The 23,066-nt window shown below is 36.1% G+C and overlaps 1 protein-coding gene across 1 annotated transcript in view; it reads right to left on the bottom strand.

Annotated features, from left to right (window-relative positions):
* LAMA2 (laminin subunit alpha 2) overlaps nucleotides 1-23,066 on the bottom strand; it is a 576,405-nt gene that overhangs the window by 109,371 nt on the left and 443,968 nt on the right. The window contains exons 35-37 of the mRNA XM_081295188.1: nucleotides 12,218-12,329; nucleotides 6,712-6,874; nucleotides 5,595-5,805 (exon numbers count right to left, since the gene is read on the bottom strand). Coding sequence (XP_081151314.1) covers nucleotides 5,595-5,805; nucleotides 6,712-6,874; nucleotides 12,218-12,329 — 486 coding nt within the window. The remainder of the gene's footprint in view (nucleotides 1-5,594; nucleotides 5,806-6,711; nucleotides 6,875-12,217; nucleotides 12,330-23,066) is intronic.

Raw genomic sequence — 23,066 nt, 5'->3', positions numbered from 1 at the left:
GCACAGAGTGACACTATGTAATTGTTAACCATTGTAGTAATTATTTTATTTCATTATTCTTCCTAGCACTCACTAAGCTGAATCATATACAATAGGGTGGCCACAAACCATAGAAACGTAGATGATTATTTTAGTTTTTATGTAGAACAAAACTAGCTTGATTTCTTCTTCTGGGGTTTCTAAAAGCATAGGTTATTTAATGAACATCAGAGATAGAAATGTATCATAGATACTTATGCTGGGACTGATGAGAAGGCACAGCCTCCTGAGCTGCATATTGCAGATGAAGGATGACACATTGGAAGTGTCATGCAATATCACAGATCATATATATCCAGAAACCCATGTACTACACATCATCCCACATTTCAAAACTCTATGGCCATATCACATGCTTGTTTATTGGTTTAGTGACTATCTCCCTCACTATTACAAGTCCTATAAACAAAGTCTTATTATCACAATCTCTAGTAGTTAGATGAACTTCCTTAATAAATGGTTTCAGTTAAATAAATGAAAATGAGACTTGAAACTTTTCCAGTGACATTTGCTTTTTCAACTACTCTCATCTCTGGCTAATTCAGGGTAAGTTTGGATTTTTCACCCCCTCTTCATAGACAACAAATGCAGGGGCAGTCCTTATATCCCTGATTTCCACTTATCTTTTCTTCTGAAAATCTGACATTTGCTATATAACTATCAATTTAGTCTTCAGTTTTTAACTTATCTAAAGTTCTACTGTGTGCAGAAAGTCAAGAATCTGTTTTTTTGGTCACAACAGTGCTTGTTTGTATTAGCGAGTCAAGGTAATTTAAAGTGCTGTACCGATGTAGGGAGAAGAATATTTTCACATGTGGTTTAAATGAAGAGCTGCACCCATTTTGGCTTTAGTAAATTATGAGTTTCTTTTGTAAAACTCCAGTTGAGCAACTTTAAAGAGCCCATTGTCCTGTGAAGATCAAAATATGTTCTTTGTCATACTAAGGCAGAAATAATCCTGTAAAGGTTAAAGAGATTTTAGATGTGGCTAATTTTCAAATTAGACATTGATGGAATCTAGCTTTGAAACAAAGAAAGAGATCTGGAGCTCCCACATATTGATAAAATTATAGAGATCTCAACATTTATTTTTCTTTGCTTTATGAAATTTCATTCACTGGAAAAAAAATGTCTGTTTTGCTTTAGTGCCAAGAGCTGCTTTAGACTCTGATGATAGAGTCAGAAAGAAGACATGTTCTTCGTGGCTTATCTGGAGGTGTGGTACAGTTTGAACCTAAATGCTATCAAAGACCATGTGTTGAAGGCTTTTTCATCAGCCAATGGCAAGCTTTGGAACCATTGGAGGTGAAGCCTGAGAAAGGGAGTATGATCACTGCAAGCATGACTTTGTAGAGGATATTGGGATCCTAGTTCCTGTCTCTCTCTCTCTCTTTCTGCTTCCTGGTTGCCATGAAGAATAACTTCTCCATTATACACTCTCTGCCATAATATTTTGCCCCCTCAAAAACCTAAAAACAACTGAGCCCACCAATCAGGGATTGAAACCTCTGAAACTTAGAGCCAAGAAAAACTTAGAAGTTGATTAATTCAGGTATTTTGTCACAGCAGTAGAAAGCTAACTAACACAGGAAGGAGAAAATGAATGAGTGAATTCATGTATCCTTTTAAGTAATGAAAAAATGAATGCCAAAAAAATAAACAAAAAGAATAAATGGACAGAGAATGATGTAGGATGTAAAATACTTAAGATAAGAAATGGAGTATTTGAGGAACAAAAAGGAATACCCATGTATTGAGAGAATTATTCTTCAGTATGCCATGAACATAATTATTAAATCATTGTTTGAATGTCAAGGTTGATTATATTCTTATTTTTAACTTCTTATACTAATTAGATCTTAATTCCTTCCAGAGTTTTGCAAGTTGGACACTAACTCCCTGTCTTCCGTTGTTGTAGGGGGTAGATTTTTCAGGAACCAACAAATGCTACCTTCCTGTCTTACCTTTTAGGTAGCAACTTACTCTTTTCTTTCTTTGCAATCTCTTCTTCAGCAAGGTTCTGACAGATGGTTCAATACACATTCTTTGCTTCACTCTTCTGCTCACCTCATCTCTTTCTGCCCATCAGTCCCTGCAGTTTTCTCTCCATCACCAGAAATGCCCTTCTAACCCTGCCACTTCTAGTAGTCTGCATTCAAAGTTTTCTATGTTTAGGCTCCAAATGCCATTTCCAGACCCATCTTCTGTTGCAGACTTTTATGTGGCTTATGAATGAGCTGCACTGCTGCATTTGACATTTCTCAGATCACCCTACACTTTCAGAGCTCCAAGCTTGTGCTCATGCTGTTTTCTCCTTTCTTTCTTTTCTTTTTTTTTTTTTTTTGTATGGTGCCATAATTTTTGGAGCTCTTTTGCTGACTCAGTCAGTATTAATCACAATATTACACATAGTGAGAGAATAAAATGTATAAAGTTTTCAGGAGCTTCTAAGTTCCAGGAGGCCAGGAACTGTTCCTATTCAACCTCAAATACCCTGGTTACCAACAGCAGCTTGATGGGGCAGACATTTAAGTATTACCTAGCCCACTTTCATAGGCTAAACTCGCACTGTTCCAATACAAAGCCAATTTTCCAGTTTATGTCAACCCTTCACAAATTTCCCCAATGTGATTTTAAGCCATGACTCCATATTTCGGTTTTCAGAATAAAAATCCCATCTCTCTGGCTTAGTCTCGCAATGCAATCTCCTGCACCTCCAGCTCTGGTGGCTGCCTATCTTGGAAGGCTGTCTACACATTTACTCCCATTCAGGTTTCATTCCAATTCTATCAAACCACCGAATTTTTTCTCAAATGTCCAACCTTTCTTTTTTCATGCCTGAGCTCATGCTTTTTCCTATTTCTGTAATGCTTTTCTCTTTTTATTTCTACTAAGTAGCACCCTTTAGGCACAAGTATCAGAGCCTCTCTGAAGCCCCTTGAGAACCTGGGGACATCTGAGGCTCCCTTTGCTCACCTCCATGATCTCTGCTCTAGTGTATAAGTGGTTTGCTTGTGTGTATCTCCCACTAGACAGTTATCAGCAATGGTGTTTTATTCCTTATATCTGGGTTCTCAAACTTAAGGCTGCATCTGATTCACTGGAGGGATTTTTTAAAACAGGTTGCTAGACCTCCCACCCCATTCCTCAAAATTTCTGAGTTGATAGCACAAGTTAATAGTGGCATGAGAAATCACATATTTGACCCATTTCTAGCTGATGTTGATACTGTTACTCTGAGGACCACATCATGGTGACTGAGAGCTGTTACAATAAATTTTGTGGTCAGCGTATTTCCTGACTATAGTAAGGGGCTTGATAAAAGTTTATTTTTATTGGTACATAATATTTATACATCATAGTAGGTTCATTGTGGCATATTTGTACATGCACATAACAATGAATTTCAATTAATAAAAGTTTTTAATAATAAAAAATGCATGCCTACCACTTTAAAATAAATATAAACCATCCAAGTTGGCTTTTAATTATATCATCTTCATTGAAGACACTAACACAATGGAGGTTTATTTTAAAAATAGCTCATTATTTAATCCAATGAGTACAGTGCATCCACTGTTCCCAAGCCTGGATGAGCATCAAATAAACCCAGTGAATTTTAGGATATGGACATTGGGCCACACACAAGAGCAGACTAACCAGATTCCCAATTGGAGTGTATGGACTTTCCAGGTGATGTTTTTAGGTAGCTTGGCAAAACCCTTGGTAGACACAGCAACCTTAAAAATTTGTACTTTATTCATGTTAATTTATTAAACATCTATTTTATCTGATAAATATTTAAACAAGCCTTTAGTTAATAGTGGCACATAAAACAAAAGACAGAAAGGATGACATAGAATTTCAGTACTGACTATATAAGCTACAGGAGTCTCTTGGGGTACCCAAGAATGATGGCTCTTAGTTTTAAACATCACTAAAAGCCTCTGCAAAGGGAGGAAGGAAAAGGGAGGAAGAGCTGAAAGCACCATTTATGTGCCACTATAACTCTTCTTGAAATACTTCTCTAATGCTTATCATGCTCTCCACACTGGTCATTTTAATTTCTTCAACTGTAGCCATAAAATGGAGAGGTGCCCCTCCGAATAAGTTGCACCACTGGTGTGTCACCAAGCAGAATGAGTCATGCTGGAGCCTCTGACAGGACGGCAGCCTGGGCTCCAGCCTCTCCAGATGGTGCTTTTTCTTGAATATTGCTAGCTTGTCAGTAGACTACAAATTGGTTAAGATTAGACACATCAGTTATAAAAAAAAGTGAGCCTTCTCAGTCTTCTACAAGAATGACAAAGCTATACCTTAGAGGAGGGACCCATAAATTGCTTTTTTAAAAATTTAGTTCATCCTTTTACTTCTTAACACAAAGGAACATTAGTGGATTTTTTTTTAAAATCCAGGCTCATTAATTCAATCATCACTGGCATTCAACAAAAATTTTTTTGAGAGCATATGCTATGCCAGGGTGTTGTTTTATCCTCGAAAATGGAATTCTATGACAGTAGAGATGGAATGCAATGCTGCTGCTGTTCAGATCTATGGGGGTCAAATACTTCAAAATCAGCTAAGGTTGGTTTGTCTCTGTGAAGAAAGTTGTTTACCAAACACAGGATTGTGCCATCCTACGTACTGAATTTAGTTGTAGGGAAAGTGATTAATCATGTTAAGAGAAAGAAGAAATTTTTAAAAAGTTAAAAGAAAGAAAACAATGGAAGAATCTGTTTTAGTTCTAGAACAAGGCACATTTTGAGAAAGCCTCTGCAAAAGGGCTGCCTAGAATTTCTAGATCTCTTTGAGAGAAAGGTGGGGAAATAACCCAGAATTGATCTGTTCCTGTCAGTCCCTTTAAAAGTATCATTTGCATGGAACACAGTGCAAATAAAAAGAGAATCCAGGATTTTCTCCAGCTCTGGTTTCTCAGTGAGCTATTGCTCATGTGCACAGATTCCATTGAAAAATGTAGAGACTTCTATGATTTTTGGCAGCCAGATCTTTGAATCAAATTTGTGGGTTATGATGGTGAACTGCAAAATCATATGGCATTGGGATTTGAAAATACTCGAGGTATGCTCTAGTATAATGCACTCATGGAAGAGTCAGAGATCTGATACTCAGAGATATAAATTGACTGGTACAATCTTACAGTTAGTGGCACTCATTATTGAGATCCAAGTCCCCTAACTCCCAGGAAAGAGCTTCTTCACTGTATCATACTGTCTTTAAAAACATTCCATAGCCTAAGTTATCTGAATTTTAATTGATTCAATGGAAAATAGTCATTAAGGATGCTCACTCTCTTTTTCTCTCTAACACATACATACATACATACATACATACACACACACACACACACACACACACACAGAGAGAGAGAGAGAGAGAGAGAGAGAGAGAGAGAGAGAGAGAGATGATCATTTTCTGTTCTGCTTAGTAGTCTCTGTTCAGAGTTGTCATTCTTGATGGTTGTAAATGTGTATCAACTTGACTGTTCCACCCTACTCCCCATCCCCAAGAGTCTATTGAAAGCGCCTAACACTCACCTCTAAAGCAGTCATGATTTTTTGGTTGGCAGCAGATAAGCGATTCGCTTCTCTGGTTTTATTTGTGGCTTCTCTCAGCAGGTCCCAAGCATCATCAACTTTATTCTTGTGGTCAGCCAGTTTCTCCCTGAGATCTTTCTCCAATTGTTCATTTTTGCCTCTGGACTCTCCAAATAGCTTGTTTACTTTCTTCAAAAGGCCTTCTGCAGCTCTGTAACCACCCAGCCCAAGCACAGACAATAATGTCACTGCCTCAGGACTTATTGGTATTAAACTGTGCTATCAAGAGATGATAATATAAAAAAGCGTGAAACGTAAGCATGTGAGGCAGATTCAGTCTGTACTAAATCCAATTGAAATCTGGCCCCTGAAGGTGGCACATAGTTTATAATTTAAAACAGAAAGAAAAAAATCCCAACTTCGAAATTCATTAGTAAGATATCATTTTCATTTGGTGGGGTCTCATGTAATTCACAGAACATGACTGATGAAATGAGTTTTATGATTTACTTCACATAAGAACAACAAAAAACCCCACCCCTGTCACAAAATGGGACATTTTCTCCATAACGGGAATATACTGGATGAATATTGACATATTTGCTTAGAAACTATGAACAGAACTCTATTTTTGTTATGCCAATGTAATGTTATAATTTCAACCTACATTTCTTTTTCTTTCAACTGAGTGATCTGGGAATTGCTTGGGTTTGACTTACCTGAATTTCCTGAACTAATAATGTATTTGGATGGTCTGGCTAACACACAATTTTATTTATCCAAAAGTATTCTTATTAAAACAAAAAATTATTGATAGTTTAAAAGCTCCTAATACAGGCTATTAATAAAGAAAATCCATTAATCTAATTATAAAAAGGACAATACCAGGAAAAATCATTTATTTGATTATTTATAAAAATAGGAAAAAAATGCTTTTAATTCACTTTAGAGCAAAGTAAGTATAACCTTAGTAACTAAATGAAAAATAAATAAATAGCAAACATTTCCAGGTCAGAATAAAATTATCATCTGCTTAAATGTGTGATAGAAATTTAGAAATCTATACATAATTTTAAAAGCTCAATTTATCAAATGAAGAAATAGAGGATCTACTCACACCAACTCATCTTCTGCAACTTCCTTTTGTTTATCCAGATTTTTCCTCCTCAGCTCTTTCATCATCTGATCTATCTCTTTCTGAAGCTCTTGTAAATTTCTCTCAGGGGCCTTGTCTTGAGTTCCTAGAGTTTCATTTAGTTTTATGGCTTTTTCATTTACAGCTGCAGGGGGTAAAACAAATTTTGCAAATTAGTAAACAAAAGTGTCACAAGGGAAAGTGGCATTCAACATCTGCTCCTTACCACCACCTCCAAGTGGAATGTAATTTGCCAGAGATGTTCCTGCTGGGAAAGAGAGAGGCAGTTGTGTAACAATCACCAACAAAGAGGGAAATGTGACATAATTCTTCATGTTAGATTTCTTTTAGGGGACACAGGAATTAAAACACAGTTTCAAAACTCAAAAGGAAAGAATACTAACAAAGCAGTGGGTCAAATTCTCTTCCAAGAAAAAATAAAAAAAAAAAAAAGAGATGTGCAGTCTAGTTCTTGGAAGTGAAAACAAGAGATCTTCCTATTTCTGATAAAACTGTCATATTTAGTCTGTTTTAAAATACTGAATATAGAAATACTATCAGTGATGAGGTTTCTGAACATGAACTTGCCCTTGAGTTTCCACAAGTACTCTTGTATTCGTTGTTATAAAGGAGTGAGGGAAGGAGCACTGGTCCTGGGACAAGGGTATAGATTAGACCTTGAAGATGCCTTCCAGCAGTAACATCCATCCTAGCAGTCCATGTTTTTATGCATTAAATGGAGCTTCAAGCTGTATTTGTTGGAATATTAGGATTCTCCAGGTACTTCAGGTATTCTACAAATAATGTCTATTCTGCCAAGAATCTGTTTTATAAGTTGGTGTTCTGGGCAAAATTTCATTTGGAAAAAGAATTCTTTGTCAAATAAAAGTTTAAAGAATTGGTGAATTGAAACATTTTACAGAGTTCTAACCATTAATTTTAGACTAAAGTTGCTTGAAAAGTGTTCTATTGAACATTAATTTGGTGAGCTGAAGGGAGATATTTTCTGAACTCTTTGTCTGCTGAATAGTTTTTTCTACAATATCATATATGAAAAGCCATAGAATGGGGGTCTGGGCTGGCATATATATATATATATATATATATATATATATATATATATATATATATATATATTGTCAAGAGGGTATCTAAAGACTTCTGTAAACATAATAAATCCTGAACATTCATTTCTGGAGAGATTATTTTCTGATTTATACTGGTCAAAGCTCCTGAGCAGATGCACATAGTCAGGAATGTATATTAGCCAGAGTGGGTGGTGAAATGGTGGGTTAGTTAGTAGAGTGGATCTGAAATGTTGTTCCCCCATTAAGTAGCAGCAGCATCACCTTGGTACTTGTTAGACATGCATATTCTCAGGCCTTCCACGGACCTATTGAAATAGAAATTCTGGGAGTAGGGGACCAGTAATCTGGTGTTGTTATTTTAACAAGTCCTAACGGAGCTTCTGACACATGCTGGAGTGCAAGGAGTACTGGGTTAGTAGAAGAAATGGAGTTTCTTTTGTTTGTTTGCTTGTTTTGTTTTAATTAGTTTCAATCCCTTTCCCAAATGCACCTTTGTAATTTCCTTTTCATATAAATGTCTTTGGTAAGAAAATTGCTGCAGTCAACACCTTATTCCTATAGCCTTTGTTATAGACATAAGGTTTGTGTTGAAACCATTCCTGTTGTGATGGTAGATGAAGGTAAGACTCTTGAGAGTTGATTGGATCATGAGGGCAGGGAAGGGGTTGTGACCTTATACAATAGTTGCAGAGGACTCCCTTGACCCTGCCATCATGTGAGTTATAACAAGAAACTGCCCTTGGCACATAAAAAGGGGGCTCCTCCCCAGACACTAGCTACACCAGTGACTTAATTTTGGATGTATCAGCTTTATGAAAGATGAAAAAGATATTTAATTTGCTTTTAAGCCCACAGGTCTGTGATATATTTGTTCAAATGGTCAGAACATACTTAGATAGCAATAGATTAATTTGCAGAAAAATTTCAATCATGTGTTTTAAAGAATACTCCTAGGAACCACCCCTAGCCCTGTGGAAGAAATCATTGCTCAGGTGCTATATTCCTAGAAGTTAGTGAGGGTGAACATTTCTAATAGTCGTCCTGAGATAGGTCAAAGAACCTTCCCAAGATTCTATCACATGCTAATAAGATATCCAGCATCATGTGTCATGTCTATTATGGGGCCACTGTGACCATGAACTGATTAATTGAAAGCTCTCTGGTCCAGTAGACCATATGGGAGGCATACCAGAGGGTCAATGATTAAATGGGAGATATTTTATTCTTCTAAAATTTCAAAAAAGTAGAATCTGTCATAGATTTGGCTATACCTATGGGACAGCCTCATCCTTTAGTCTGAGCACATGCCTGTTGGCAAAGCTGATTTAAACCAATTGTGGCATATAAGGAACTACAGACATCATTTATATTCACTCTTTAAAATTGACAGTGATAAATCCCACTTCTTAATCTCCGAAAGCCATGTTTTTTCTTTATTAAATGAGTATATAAATGATAAAAATATTTCTTTGAAATTTGATCTAATTTAGGTCTGAGCACAAGCCATACTAGAGAAGGGAGAACATGGGATATAATTTCACTGTTTCTCTTGTGGTTTAGGCTCAAAGCTAAACTTATGCAGAAAAGAATGACATCAGAGAGAGAAAAGAAAAAGTTAAAAATGGCTGCATGTTTTGAAATGCAGATCATTTTATTTTTAATTAAAATATTATGTAAAGAACTAAAGAAATTAATAGGGTACACAAAAAATGGTTTTAGCAAAATGATGCTGTGTTAAGAAAGCAAGCCTTTTAATAGAAGAGGTTTACTTGGTCTACTGCTTATATATATGTGAGATTAAAACTTCTCTGAGCATTTTAATACTAAAGATGAATGTGTTATTTAACCTCTTACTCAGAGGTATATGTTGTCACTGCAATATATTTTCTTTTGCACAGTTATTGAAAATATTTGTGAAATAAATATAGCTTTTGAATTTACTCATTTATTTGGACCTTATTTCATATGAAAATTTAAAGGAATTAAAAATGTCTTTAAAACATGGTGACTCAATTCTCCTATAAGAAAAAATAGGAGTAAAGGGAAAAGATTAATGTGAATCAGGAAAAGTCTTACTATGCAAAAAGGTGTGTCATCATGTTCAAAACAATGGTCCCTAAATCTAGTTCCAAGCTGATAAAATGAAGAGAATCTCCGGAGTTATACAGTATCCCTAAAATAAAAATAAGCCACATCTTCAGGATATGCCAGGATGATTTTGTACATAAATCTGAAAGAAATCCTGTGATAAGTAAAGTAATCAAGAATGAACACTGCTACTCTGACCTGAGAAACAGCCTAGAAGGGTGTCTAACCTCAGGTGCTATTATGTGTCAGGGCATCGACACTAATGGGGTTCACCTATGTCCATTCATTCATTCTAATAATGCATGGTGTAAAATATTCATGACCTAATGGAGAGTCATATCAGAGAATATATTATAAAATTAGAGTGGGGTACAAGGTCTTGGATGAAGAGAAGCTGATCATCTATAATTAGGCCATGACTTAAAGTGGGGGAGAGGTGAGGCACTCATCTCTACCTAAACATAAAACCAAAGTGGACAAATGCCAGGCTGAAGCATTCACTTTTCCCATAGCAATTTATTGCCACTAATAAAATGCAAAATTACTCATGACTTTCCCTATTGTAGCTTTGGTGGGTGGGAGGGGGAGTCTGAGTATGTTGTATAACCTATTTACATCTTAGCAAAAATTTAGTACATCACTGGAATATTCTGGTTCGCTTTCAATTTTAACAGCTGCATCAATTCTGCCAAATAGTGTCTGCTGGCAGAAGTGAGCAGTGCCCTGTTTTCCTCAGGTACAAAAACCCCATGTCACTTCACATGAATTAGAAAAAGATGTCTCATCTAGATAGATCACCTGACCAATGCACAATTTGGGGAAAAAGACACATTTTTTTTTTCAGTGTAATAAGTCAGAGAATATGGTCATTGAACAAAACCCATATTAAACATCATCTCAAGTTTGCAAAACCCATGTTAAACATCATCTCCAATTTGTCTCCACTGGTGTCTGGTGTGGGGCACAAACTGTACAATGGCCTTGGCCATGCAGAAAAAAAAAGCCCACAAATACGTGTCTCTGTGTGATGGTGGGTGGAGGACTCAATGTAAAAGAGAAAGTGAGCAGTAATGACACGGAGGTCTATTAGTGCATGTGTTAGCACTTATTCTGATGTACCAATATTTCATTGAGATAATTTTTAAAATGAGTCTCTGGGATGAGCATATCATCTTGGTTCTGGGTGTTTGAAATTCCACACAGAAGGAAAGGAGAGATCTTAGAACATCAATTGGCATCTTCAGGGAGCCACATGGAGGGAAACTGCTATGCTTACCCTGGGATTTGTTGTTGTTGTTATGGTTGCTGTTTGGGGAAGGGGACTTTTAAGTTGCATTCATGGAAAATAATCCCAGGGAAAGCATACCAATCTCATCTGACAGAGGATAAAACACATAAATTCACTAAGATTGTTCTAGTGGAAGTAACTTCTGTTTTAGATTCTGACATGTTTAAAACTCTGTTCCTAATTGCCATGGGGAATCTTCCTGTATGTGATATCTAAGAATTACTAGTTAGAATCTGCCTTGAAGTTTAGATCTTTTCCTGATTTATTAAACTATATTACAAAGCAAATAATCTAATATGCATAATGTTATAGAGCAATAAAAAATATTTTATTTTTAGAGAGAAAAACCCTACTTTTTAAAAACTTTCTTAACATGCATACATACTTATATTAGTAGACATTTAAGAGCTAGTTTTATTTTAGTGTGGTGTGGGCATTATCTGTTTTCATCAATTGGGTCTCCGAAGAGCTTTTGCCCAAAGATGGTTTCTACTTTAACTCTCCATCATACTGGCAGTTGCCAACAACTAACTCCTGGGGAAATGTGGACAAAATGCAGGGGAGCTTCTGGTGAAGTAGCACATCCAAATCCCAAGCAACAGATGTTCATTAAAAATCTTGTACCAAGTATTTGAAAGGCCATTTTGAGAAATTAAAGTGCTGGTTTCAGGTACCAAATAGATTATCAAATAAGCCTTTTTAAAAATTAAAAATATTTAAATAGTTTTGAACACAAAAATAGCAAAACGTAGCTTTCCCATGAGTAATTTAATTGTAATAGTCATTCCTCAAGAATTTACCACTATTCTGTGCTTATCATCATTAATTCATTGGCTATTGTCATTCATTTACCACTGTAGGTCACAGGTTGTCAGTAGATAATGTTCTTGAATATTTTAACAAAATACTTTGAAAAACTCAACCCTTGAATTTAGAAATAGCATCTTTACAAGAGAATCTTATAATCTCTTTTCTCTATTTTCTGTTGAGACAAATAATGATTACAACATGGTTTCTCTAATACCTTCTGCATCATGGGCAAGCTTTTCAACAAATTCTCCAAGGGACTTTGCTCTTGTGTTGGTCCTCTCAGCATCCTGTCCCGTTTGCTCACCATCTGCTGTCACTTTGGTAGCCTAATGATCCAAATTTGGGAAAAGCATAATTAATAGAGATGATAAAGCTACAGTGAGATAAGCTCCCACTGGCTATATTTTCTTTCAAATTTTACTTTGAGCCAAAAGCAATCGATGAATTATTGATCAGAAGTACTGGAAATGACACCCCATGTTCAAGTATACAATTAAACTTTATTACTTCTTCCATTAAATGAAAATCAGAGAGCTGTATTTAGTCTTTTAAAAAGACTCATTATATGTGATGGCACAGAAGAAGTGATAAAGCACAACTATTTTTGAAATATCTGTAAGGTACTATTGCCAAAGTCTTTATGAAATCTTTGGGTTCCATGTGTTGCAGGTTTGTCTGCCTTTTATTTGAAAACATGAGGAGACCAGCAACCATCTCTTGGGGGAAGAATAGGCAGTCTGTCTCAATAAGCTTGATCCTATAGATTCAGTGTAGATCAATAAGTTAATTAAAGAAACAAAGGATAGAAGTGCTTAGTTATCCAGTAGTAAATGCTTGTTGTATAACACTTCAAAGATGCCAGTAATACATCAAGAGAGAATAAATACTAACTTTTCTATATGTCATTGGCAGAAATAGGGCACAGAACCATATACCATATGCAAAATAAAAAAGAACTCTCAAACAGCTCTACCTCCCAAGGAGGACCTTATACATATTTACCTCTGTTTACATTGAAGATGCCATTTGATACAATGGATTGTTCAGAGTTAAGACAGAGCATAGTCTAATACAAAAGATCTGTAAAATGTTAAATGTTTCTTTAAAAGGCACTACAAAGTTTAGAGCACCTTGACACAGGTTTACTCCTCACTTTTCTATGTGTACACATATATGAATGAAAAGGACTTCTCTTTTACTAAAAGGATGTAATCTAACAACAGATATGAATCAGAGAATCACAAACTGCCTCAATATTGCTGTGAATGCAGTCCAAGTTGGCAGAGTATTAATGCTGTACAGTCTTGATTGACCAGGGTCCTTACATTCTAAGCATGGCCAAAGGATTCATCTTTTTCTATTTTAAATATTTTAAGTAGAACTAAATGTCTGGCCTGTACAGAAATGGCAAGAGATGCCACAGGAATTGCTCTGCATTTTGTGTTTTCCCAGGGGCAGTAAGAAGTTTAATTTATGAAAGGTTTCAAGGTTTTGCATAAAAGATAGAATAAAAATCCAACTATTATCATCCAATTTCTCAATTTGCTAGTGTTAACAATACAAAATGATGAAAAGGAAATAATCCATTGGAAAAATTTAAAATCTTCTCTTTGTAGTTTGCTATACATATACACTGAGACTTGTAGAATATTAATCAATATATTTAATGTTCTAGATTTATTCTTCTAATGTATTAATAATGGGGTTACTTTCACTTTTGGATTTAAAAAAATTCTTTTTGGTAGTAAACTGTGCATAAAATCCCTAGGTATTACAAATATGTCCTAGTAATTTCTTTCATATGTTTGCATTCAAGAATCAGATGCTCAAATCACTTTTACACATACACACACACACACACACACACTATACACACAAACACTTTACACATGTAGTTATTTAAGAGTTAGTTTTGAATCACTAAAGTCAACTGCTTCAGATGTCACAGGATTAGACAAGGGGGAGTAAAGGGAAGGGAGGGGTGATAGGAATAGGAAAGACAGCAGAATGAACAGGACATAGCCTTCCTGTGTTCATACATGAATTCACGATCAGTGTAATTCCACATCATGAACAACCATAAAATGGGAAGTTATGTTCCATGTATGTATGATATGTCAAAACACATTCTAATATCATGTATAACTAAAATGAACAAATTAAAAAAAAATTATAAAGCATGCTACAGAAATTTGTCTTTTTCTCTTGTGGCTTGTTTACTTTTGTTTAATGAGTTTAATATTAAGAGTATTAGATGATATTTGAGAAAGGCATAAAACAGCTAATATCACCAAAACTAGAGTTCTCTAGTCTAACCCTATCTGTACTCTGATATCACTTCCATTTTCACCTATATGGAAAACCATGATAAGGGACTCAATCTGCAATATGGTCATCGTCCAATATATTATCTTAAGAATTAATGGATCACCAGCACTGTTATCTCTTAATATGCAAAATATGTACATTATAACTTAAGCTAAAGTATTACAAGTATTCACACCATCAAACTAACCAATTCTTATGAATAACTCAAGCATCAAACTTTTTAAAAAATGATGTACATAAGCACACCACTTCCCACATTCCACATGACCAAGATCACATTCATTGTCTTCACTTCTCCTATTGGCCTGCTGTAGTAGGTGTAATGTGAAAAGTCATTGACAACAAACATTGAACTCTCAGTACCAATTGTATGAGTACTCCAATATTGAGATATCAAGAATCTTGTATGGGGCTGGGGATGTGGCTCAAGCGGTAGTGTGCTCGCCTGGCATGCGTGCGGCCCGGGTTCGATCCTCAGCACCACATACCAACAAAGATGTTGTGTCTGCCGAAAACTAAAAAATAAATATTAAAAATTCTCTCTCTCTCTCTCTCTCTCTCTCTCTCTTTAAAAAAAAAAGAATCTTGCATGTCTTGTGATAAAAACATACTTACAAAGGAATCACTAAGGCCCTTTTCAATCAACCTCCCTGGCTTCCTTTTAGTATATTAAATATGCCAAGCTTTTCCCTTTTTAGGGACTTTTTGTGTATCCTGTTGTTTTTGCCTGTAATATGCTTCTTTTTGACTCTTTCAGTGATGGGACCTTTATCATCCATCAGTTTTCAATTTAAGTGGCTCTTCTTAGCCATTCCCAAGTGCCTTTTCAGGTCTCCACATTTCTCCTGCATCAGGATACTTCCTTCATCGCATCGTTCAGTTTAGAATTACTTATTTCATTTTAATAAATAAGTAATTGATTTACTATTACTGACTTGATATTTTTCAACTACCTCCCAACTAAAAGGTAAGCTCTAAGAGGGCAAGTAGTTGGTCTATTTTGCTAATCACTTTATATCCATCATCTAGTATAATGGCTACTTTACAGCTAATATTCTCTGAGTGTGGTTAAATAGATGACTGAAAAACAATTTTTTTATTGAATCTTGTCACTCTCATTACCACATTACTATTCTTACTTATTTTCTTTTTTGGAAAAAAAGATTTTGTTTATATTATTGATTCTTAACTTCTTTCCACTTACTCCAAATATATCCAAATTTTGCAATTCAGTTCCAGTCTCATATTCTCTGGAAAGGCATCCCTGCTTATTCTAGTGCATGCTCTCCTTAGATTTTCAACCTTCATTAGTACCATTCATAACTGCAATGGTAGTTACTTTGCTAGGTGCTTTGCCATATCTATCTCATCTTCATCTGTGGAGCCTAAAACTCATAGACTTTCTTCTTTTGATTCCTTAGAGGGCAAGGCACAGTGCCTGGTAAATTGTGGAGGGTCAAAAATGTTGAGTGACTGGCTGATACAATGATAATCAAACCACCTAACCCTTTCAAGTTCTAAAGCCTGTTGGAGGATTCCCAAGGCCATTCAAACTGACCATATGCCTGGAGCTATGCTTGCCAGCAAATGCAGACATCTGAGCAGTTTTCTGGGAATCTCTTAGAGCTCGTCAGAAGCTGTGGCTCAAGGGCTGCAGCTGAGTGCTTGGGAACACAGCCAGGCATGAGGACCTCCAGTTGTAACCACACTGTATTCTAGCCACTGTCCTCATGGTAATTCAAAACTGAGCCTGTGATTATGCACTAAGCTCCATGCTGGTGAGGGTTGAGTAGAGGGAGGGGTGGATAAAAGTTTTCAGAACCACCATAGGGCTTACTAAGAAAGACACCCTTTCTTTTCATGTACTAGAACTTCCCCTGTTGGCTACAATCCAAAAGAGGAGGAGATGAGAGTTTCCTGGCACCCACAGCATTGACTTATGTGGATTAGCACTTTGCAAGATGGTTTATAGAGTCAGACTCAGCTGTGCCCAGACTGATATGTGTGTTTGGAAAGGTTTATATCACTCTTGTAGGTTTCATTCACCCTAACTGATTTTAGAGATATGTGGGGGCACGATTGTTACTTTCACACAGGTGAAAGTGAAGGTACAGAAAGATTTAGTGGCGACGTAAATTCATACATCAGAAATTTGGGACAAAAAGACAAATTTGTACAATATTTGTCTGTACCAAATACTATTTTATATTTGGCTAACATCCAGAAGGACTGGAACAAATATAAAAAAAGCTTAGCATTCCAAGGGAGGAGAAAATTGCTACAGCTTGTGTAGTACATTACTTGTCATTACTTGTACATGTAAGTTTTGGCCTTTCATCAATTAACATGAGGTCTATAACAGAACAACAACATCTAGATATATTTTTTAAAAGCATGTCTCATTATATTGTAGTGAAGTTGAAGAGTCACTCTGGTCAAAATAAATGAAAGATACCATAAAGGAGGACCACGACAAATGTTCTACTACCTATAGATAGTAGTGATTGCTAGTGTATCATTGTGAAAGTAAAATTCACAAAACTCAGGTTTCCCTAGGACAGGCTAATATAATGCTTCATATATATGAATGCTCAATAATACATGATAGGGGCTATCTGTTGGACCCAGCTTGGTCTTCCTGTGTTTCATTAAATTACCATCCTCATCCCTTAGTCATCTTTCTCTCGTTCACTATTATCTTGTTCTTTTGGTATTTGACAATTATCTTATTTACTGTAATATGATGTACAGGTTTCCCTTCATTCTCTAGCTTAGATTTTCTTATTTCAGCATCCCCGTGCCTCTGTACTGCCATCATTCCAATGTTCGTCTGTAAAGATGCTTTACACAGTATCTCACGTGCATCTTTCCTACCTTTGATTACCTTTATTTTTTTAACATTCAAGTTCACTCAGGTCTCCCCCACTACCTTTTATTTTCCTTTTATTTTCTGGCTTTTGTTTTTAAAGTATTTGTATCCAGGCAGCATGCATCTCCATTAGATGCACATTAAATTACTTCTGAACAATATAGCTGTTACTCCCTTGCTTTAGTTCAAGCAGTTCTCACTGTGCCCCTTGAAATCTGTGCATAATTTTCTTGGTTGGATATTACTAGTGTCTTTTATTTTCTGGATTCTTTATGTTAAAACTAGAAGCTAATGGAGCAAATCTAACTGCTCAATAGAAAACAATGCTTAAATGTCATCCACCTATGCACTTATAGATTCCTATGGTTACCTGCTAAAATTAAATTTCAGGTCTACTCATTTATATGATATTCTCAAGGGCTCATCTTTAAACACTACCAATTTTGTATATCCAAGTGGCAGTGAAGCACTTCTCAGGCAAGGTGCTAGACCAACAACACACAAGGAAAGAGACGAAAAACAACCATTTAACCCTGTGGGATGATAAAAAGCCAGTTTCAAGTGGAATATCTACTTAAATATCTCAGGTGACAATTTTGAAAGTTCCAAATCAAATACATATGATTTATTATTACACCCTATCTCTCTCTTAAAATAAAAAAGCAGAAATAAAGAATATTGTTCGCTATTTCAACTTTTTTTTTTTAAGAGAGAGTGATAGAGGAGAGAGAGAGAGAGAGAGAGAGAGAGAGAGAGAGAGAGAGAGAGAATTTTTAATATTTATTTTTTATTTCTCGGCGGACACAACATCTTTGTTGGTATGTGGTGCTGAGGATCGAACCCGGGCCGCACACATGCCAGGCGAGCGCGCTACCGCTTGAGCCACATCCCCAGCCCTCAACTTTTGAAAATATAAATAAGCCATTGTATACATATAATATTGTTAGCACTTGAATAATTCAAAAGCCAGTTTCATTATTTTAAGAGTATTTTATCTTAATTAAATTTAATTTTCAATAGGCAGCAAAAATGTAAATAACACTAAACTCTAATATTTTATATAGTTCAAATTATTATGTAGCATTTTCTTCTCATAGAATATAAACATTTGAGAGTTATTTATCACAGAAGATACAAAATTTAAGAAAACTACAAATATATGTCTGATTTTAATATACTTTAGAGAAACTCAGAATGAGAGCTTACTTTGAATTCGTCTAGCTTTTGTTTTTGTTCAAATGCTGTTATTGAATTATTCACAATTAATTCATTAAACAAATATTAACTGAACACCTCATCACGTGTGTGTGTTGTGTGTGTGTGTGTGTTGTGTATGTTTGTGTGACCACCTTGCTCCCAAGCACCCAGGCCAGTTCGTGTATGTGTATGTGTGTGTGTGTGTGTGTGTGTGTGTGTGTGTGTGTATATATATATATATATATATATGTATATATATATGATGTTGAAGATACCACAATGAACACATACATACACACAAAAAAACAAAACAAAACAATGGGTATTTTGTGTTTTTTGGAAATTATAGTCTGATGGGGTAGAGTTATTTGTCAAATAATCATGCCAATAAATTTATAGAAATAAACTGGAGAACACAGTGGTATAATAAAAAAAACCACAGTGGTATAATACAACCATATGAGGAATGTCAGCACACGTGGACTGTCACAGAGGGCTTTCGTGAGTTGAGATTTGAAATGTGAACTGGAGTTAAGAGAAATTAATAAGATGTTTGGGGGCGGGGGATACCATCAAGGCAGCAGAAAAAAAAATGTGTGGTAAGGCTCCATGATGGGACAAAGTGACAAAGTGATGGAATGGCTGAAATGCTGGTGTCATTGCAGTGGCACAAGTGGTGGGAGAGGTGGCAAAGGTGGAATTCTGGCCCTTATCCTAATACCAAAGATGAGCCAGAAAAAGAGTTTACGCACTCTAGTGATATATTCATATTTGGAACAGCAAATGATCATTCAGCCTACATTGTAGAGAGCAGAGCCAGGAAAGAGCAAAACAAAAAACAGAGAGACTATGTAGAAAGTTGACATGGTAATCTCAAATTAGCATTATGAGATTAGAGGAGGTGGGGTAATGACAATAGAAGATCTACCCAGAAGTGGAGGTTTGGTAATGAGTTAGATAAGCAAGAGGGCAATAAGGTATTAAGAGGAATCAAGGAAGATTATAGGTTTCTGGCTTATACACTCAATACACAGAGGTCCAAATGGGCACACATTGTTGAGTGAAGAGAAGAGATTAAGCTAGGGAGGTCAGACTATGGTGGGAGAACATTGTATGTTATTCTGAACAAATTAGAAAGCCACTACATAATTTAAAGGAAAATTATGGGATTAGTTTGTTTTGTGATTTGGATCAGGAATGCCTCCCAAAGACTCTGTGTTGAAGGCTGTATCCCCAATGTAGCAGATGGGACTTTTGAGAAATGGATGCATTATGAGGGCTTTGACATCATCAGTGCATTACTTTATTAGCAAGAGAAAGGACGACTGGGAGTATAGTGTAGTATTATAGGAGGTAGGGCATAGCTGATGGAGGTATGTCACTGTGGGCATGTATTGAAAGGGTATTTCTTGTCTTTTCACCCTCCCCTCCTCTGATTCCCAGATGCCATGAATTGAGCAGTTTTTCCTCCACCAGGACCAAATATATAGAGCCAGAAGACCATAGAATTATGCCTCTTAAACCATTAATCAAACATATGTCTTTTATCCTTTGAGATATTCATCAGGTGTTTTGGTTATAGTGACAAAAAAAAATGACAAACACAGTTTGAGGTGTCCATCTGGCAGGTAGGTACACAGCGCTGAAGCATGTGAATGAAGTTTATCTTGAAAATATAGTTGGATGGATCATCAGCTTATATTTTGTAAGTAAAGCCCAGAGAAAGAGTTTATAGAGTGAGAAGAAATGTGGACTGAGGACTAGACTATATGAAAAAAACAAATTTAAAGGATAGGAAGAGGAAGAGGCTCCAAATGAAAGGCCAGAGAATTAAGAGGAAAACAAAGAGAAGAATATGTCAAGAAGGAAAGATAGATCAAAATTATTAATTGCTTCAGGGAGCTCAAGTAAATTAATAAAGTGTCCATTGGATTTGGTAACAACTCAATGGTTATCTTATAACAATAGTTTCAGTAGTTTCTAGTAGAAATTTAAATGGAAGGGGAGTGAGAAATAAGAGCAGATCTCTAAGACTTTCTTAAAAAAAATGTCTCTGAAAGCAGAAAAAATGCTAACAGTCGTAGCTCTAGAGATATATACAGTTGTCATAATAAATTATCTGAAGGGGAATTCAAGATGGTGGAGAGAAGGCAGGCTGCCTATCTTAGCTCTTTCATGTAGAGAGAAAACAGCTGATTAAAGATGTAGGTGGCAAAGGGAATGCACTGATTATCAATATTGGAAGATCAGAGACTTGAAGGACTTGGAAATTCTGGTTACTGCAACAAATAACAGAAAAGAATTAGTTAACCCAGAACCAGCATCTGGACAGGTCTGGAGGGAGGGGTCACAGGGAGAGAAAGTGGGAGAGGAAAAGCTGATAAGCTTACTTTAGAGACAGCTGAAGAAAAATTCAGACTAAGTTGGGAAGGGAGCTGAGAATTTAACCACTGAATAAGAAGTACTCCACTTGTTTTTTTTACTAGAGACTGTGGTGGGCAGCCATTTTTTGGAGATCACATCTGAGCTTATAGCTCAGGAAGCAATTCAATTTTTAAAGATTCATCCCACCTAGAGACACCTGCTAATATTATCATGGGGGGCACCTTTGAAGTGGGGCAGTACTATAATTCTGTGTAGTTACACGTTTTAGAACTAAAGGCGATTGAGTTGCCCCTCTTCCTTCTAGCTTCTGCAATAGGAGTGGGGCAGAGCAGAGAAGAGTGCATAATATTGTGGTAGAGTATAGCACCTACCTGCAGCAAACATATCCCTAAAATCAACCTTGGATTCTGCTAGAAAGTGTGGTATCTATGGAGCAACTCACATCTCTGCTACCAGCCACCGTCAAACCAGCTGCCAATCTGGACCTCAGCTTCCAGGTACCACCTTGCTCCTCAGCAACCAGGTCAGTTCATGCATCTGTCCTGTGCTACCAAGCTCCACAAGCCAAAAACTACAAAGATGAGCTCATACCTGTTTTTGTAAGTTCAAGAGTGCATAAAATAGGTATCTACATTTTAAATATTTCTGCAAGGCCAAAATGGAATTTTTTTATGACTGTTGTTATATTAACTGTTTTGTGTAAAGCCTAAGTATTTTGTTGTGTCTTTCCTCATCATTTGTTTTTTCATGATTCTAACTAATTTTATGTATTTTTTAGACTTATTTATTTATTTATTTATTTCTAATTTGTTATACATGATAGCATTCATAATACACAAGTGGAATACACAACTGGAACACAATTTTTCATTTCTTTGGTAGTACACAAAGTAGCATCACACCATTTGTGTCTTCATATATGTACCTAGGGTAATGATGTCCATCTCATTCCACACCTTTATTACCCCCATGCTCTCTCCTTTCCCCTCCCTTCCCTTTGCTCTATCCAAAGTTCCTCCATTCCTCCCATGATCCTCCCTTCACCCCCATTATGGATCAGCTTTCATATATCAGAGAAAATATTTGGCCTTTGGTTTTTTGGGATTGGCTTACTTCACTTAGCATGATATTCTCCAACTCCATCCATTTACTTGCAAATACCATGACATTATTCTCTTTTAATGCTGGGTAATATTCTATTGTGTATATGTATCACAGTTTCTTTATCCATTCATCTATTGAAGGTCATCTAGGTTGGTTGAATAATTTAGCTACTGTGCTGTAAACACTGATGTGGTTGTGTCACTGCAGTATGCTGATTTTAAGTCCTCTGGGTATAAACCAAGGAGTGGGATAGCTGGGTCAAATGGTGGTTCCATTCCAAGTTTTCTAAGGAATCTCCATACTGCTCTCCAGATTGGTTGCACCAATTTGCAGTCCCACCTGCAATGGGAGAGTGTGCCTTTCCCCCAATATCCTCGTCAACACTTTTTGTTGCTTATATTCTTAATAACTGCCATTCTGACTGGAGTGAGATAAAATCTTAGAGTAGTTTTGATTTGCATTTCTCTAATTGTTAGAGATGTGGAACATTTTTTTCATATATTTAATGATCAATTGAATATCTTTTTTCTGAGAAGTGTCTGTTCATTTCCTTAGTCCATTTATTTATTGGGTTATTTGTTGTTTTTTGTTTGTTTGTTTGTTTGTTTTTTGGTGTTAAGTTTTTTGAGTTATTTATAAATCCTGGAGATTAGTGCTCTGATGTATGTATGGTAAAATTTTCTTTCATTTTGTAGGCTCTCTCTTCACCTCACTGTTTCTTTTACTGAGAGGAAACTTTTCAGTTTAAATCCATCACATTTATTAATTCTTGATTTTGTTTCTTGTACTTTAGGAGTCTTGTTAAGGAAGTAGGGTCCTAATCCAACATGATGAAGATTGGGCCTACTTTTTCTTTTATTAGGTACAAGGTCTCTGGTCTAATTCCTGGGTCCTTAATACACTTTGAGTTGAGTTTTGTGCATGGTGAGAGATAGGAGTTTAATTTCATTTTGCTGCATACGGATTTCCAGTCTTCCCAGAACCATTTGTTGTATGTTTTTGGCACCTTTGTTTAGTATGAGATAACTATTTATTTGGGTTTGTCTCTGTGTCCTTTATTCTGTACCATTTGTCTACAAGTCTATTTTGGTGCCAATACCATGCCATTTTTGTTACTATTGCTCTGTAGTAGTGTTTTTTAAGGTCTAGTATACTGATGCCACCTGCCTTACACTTCTTG

Source organism: Spermophilus citellus, assembly GCF_964194105.1.
Source record: "Spermophilus citellus genome assembly, chromosome: 5".
NCBI lineage: Eukaryota > Metazoa > Chordata > Mammalia > Rodentia > Sciuridae > Spermophilus > Spermophilus citellus.
This window is presented reverse-complemented; position numbering and strand designations above follow the sequence as displayed.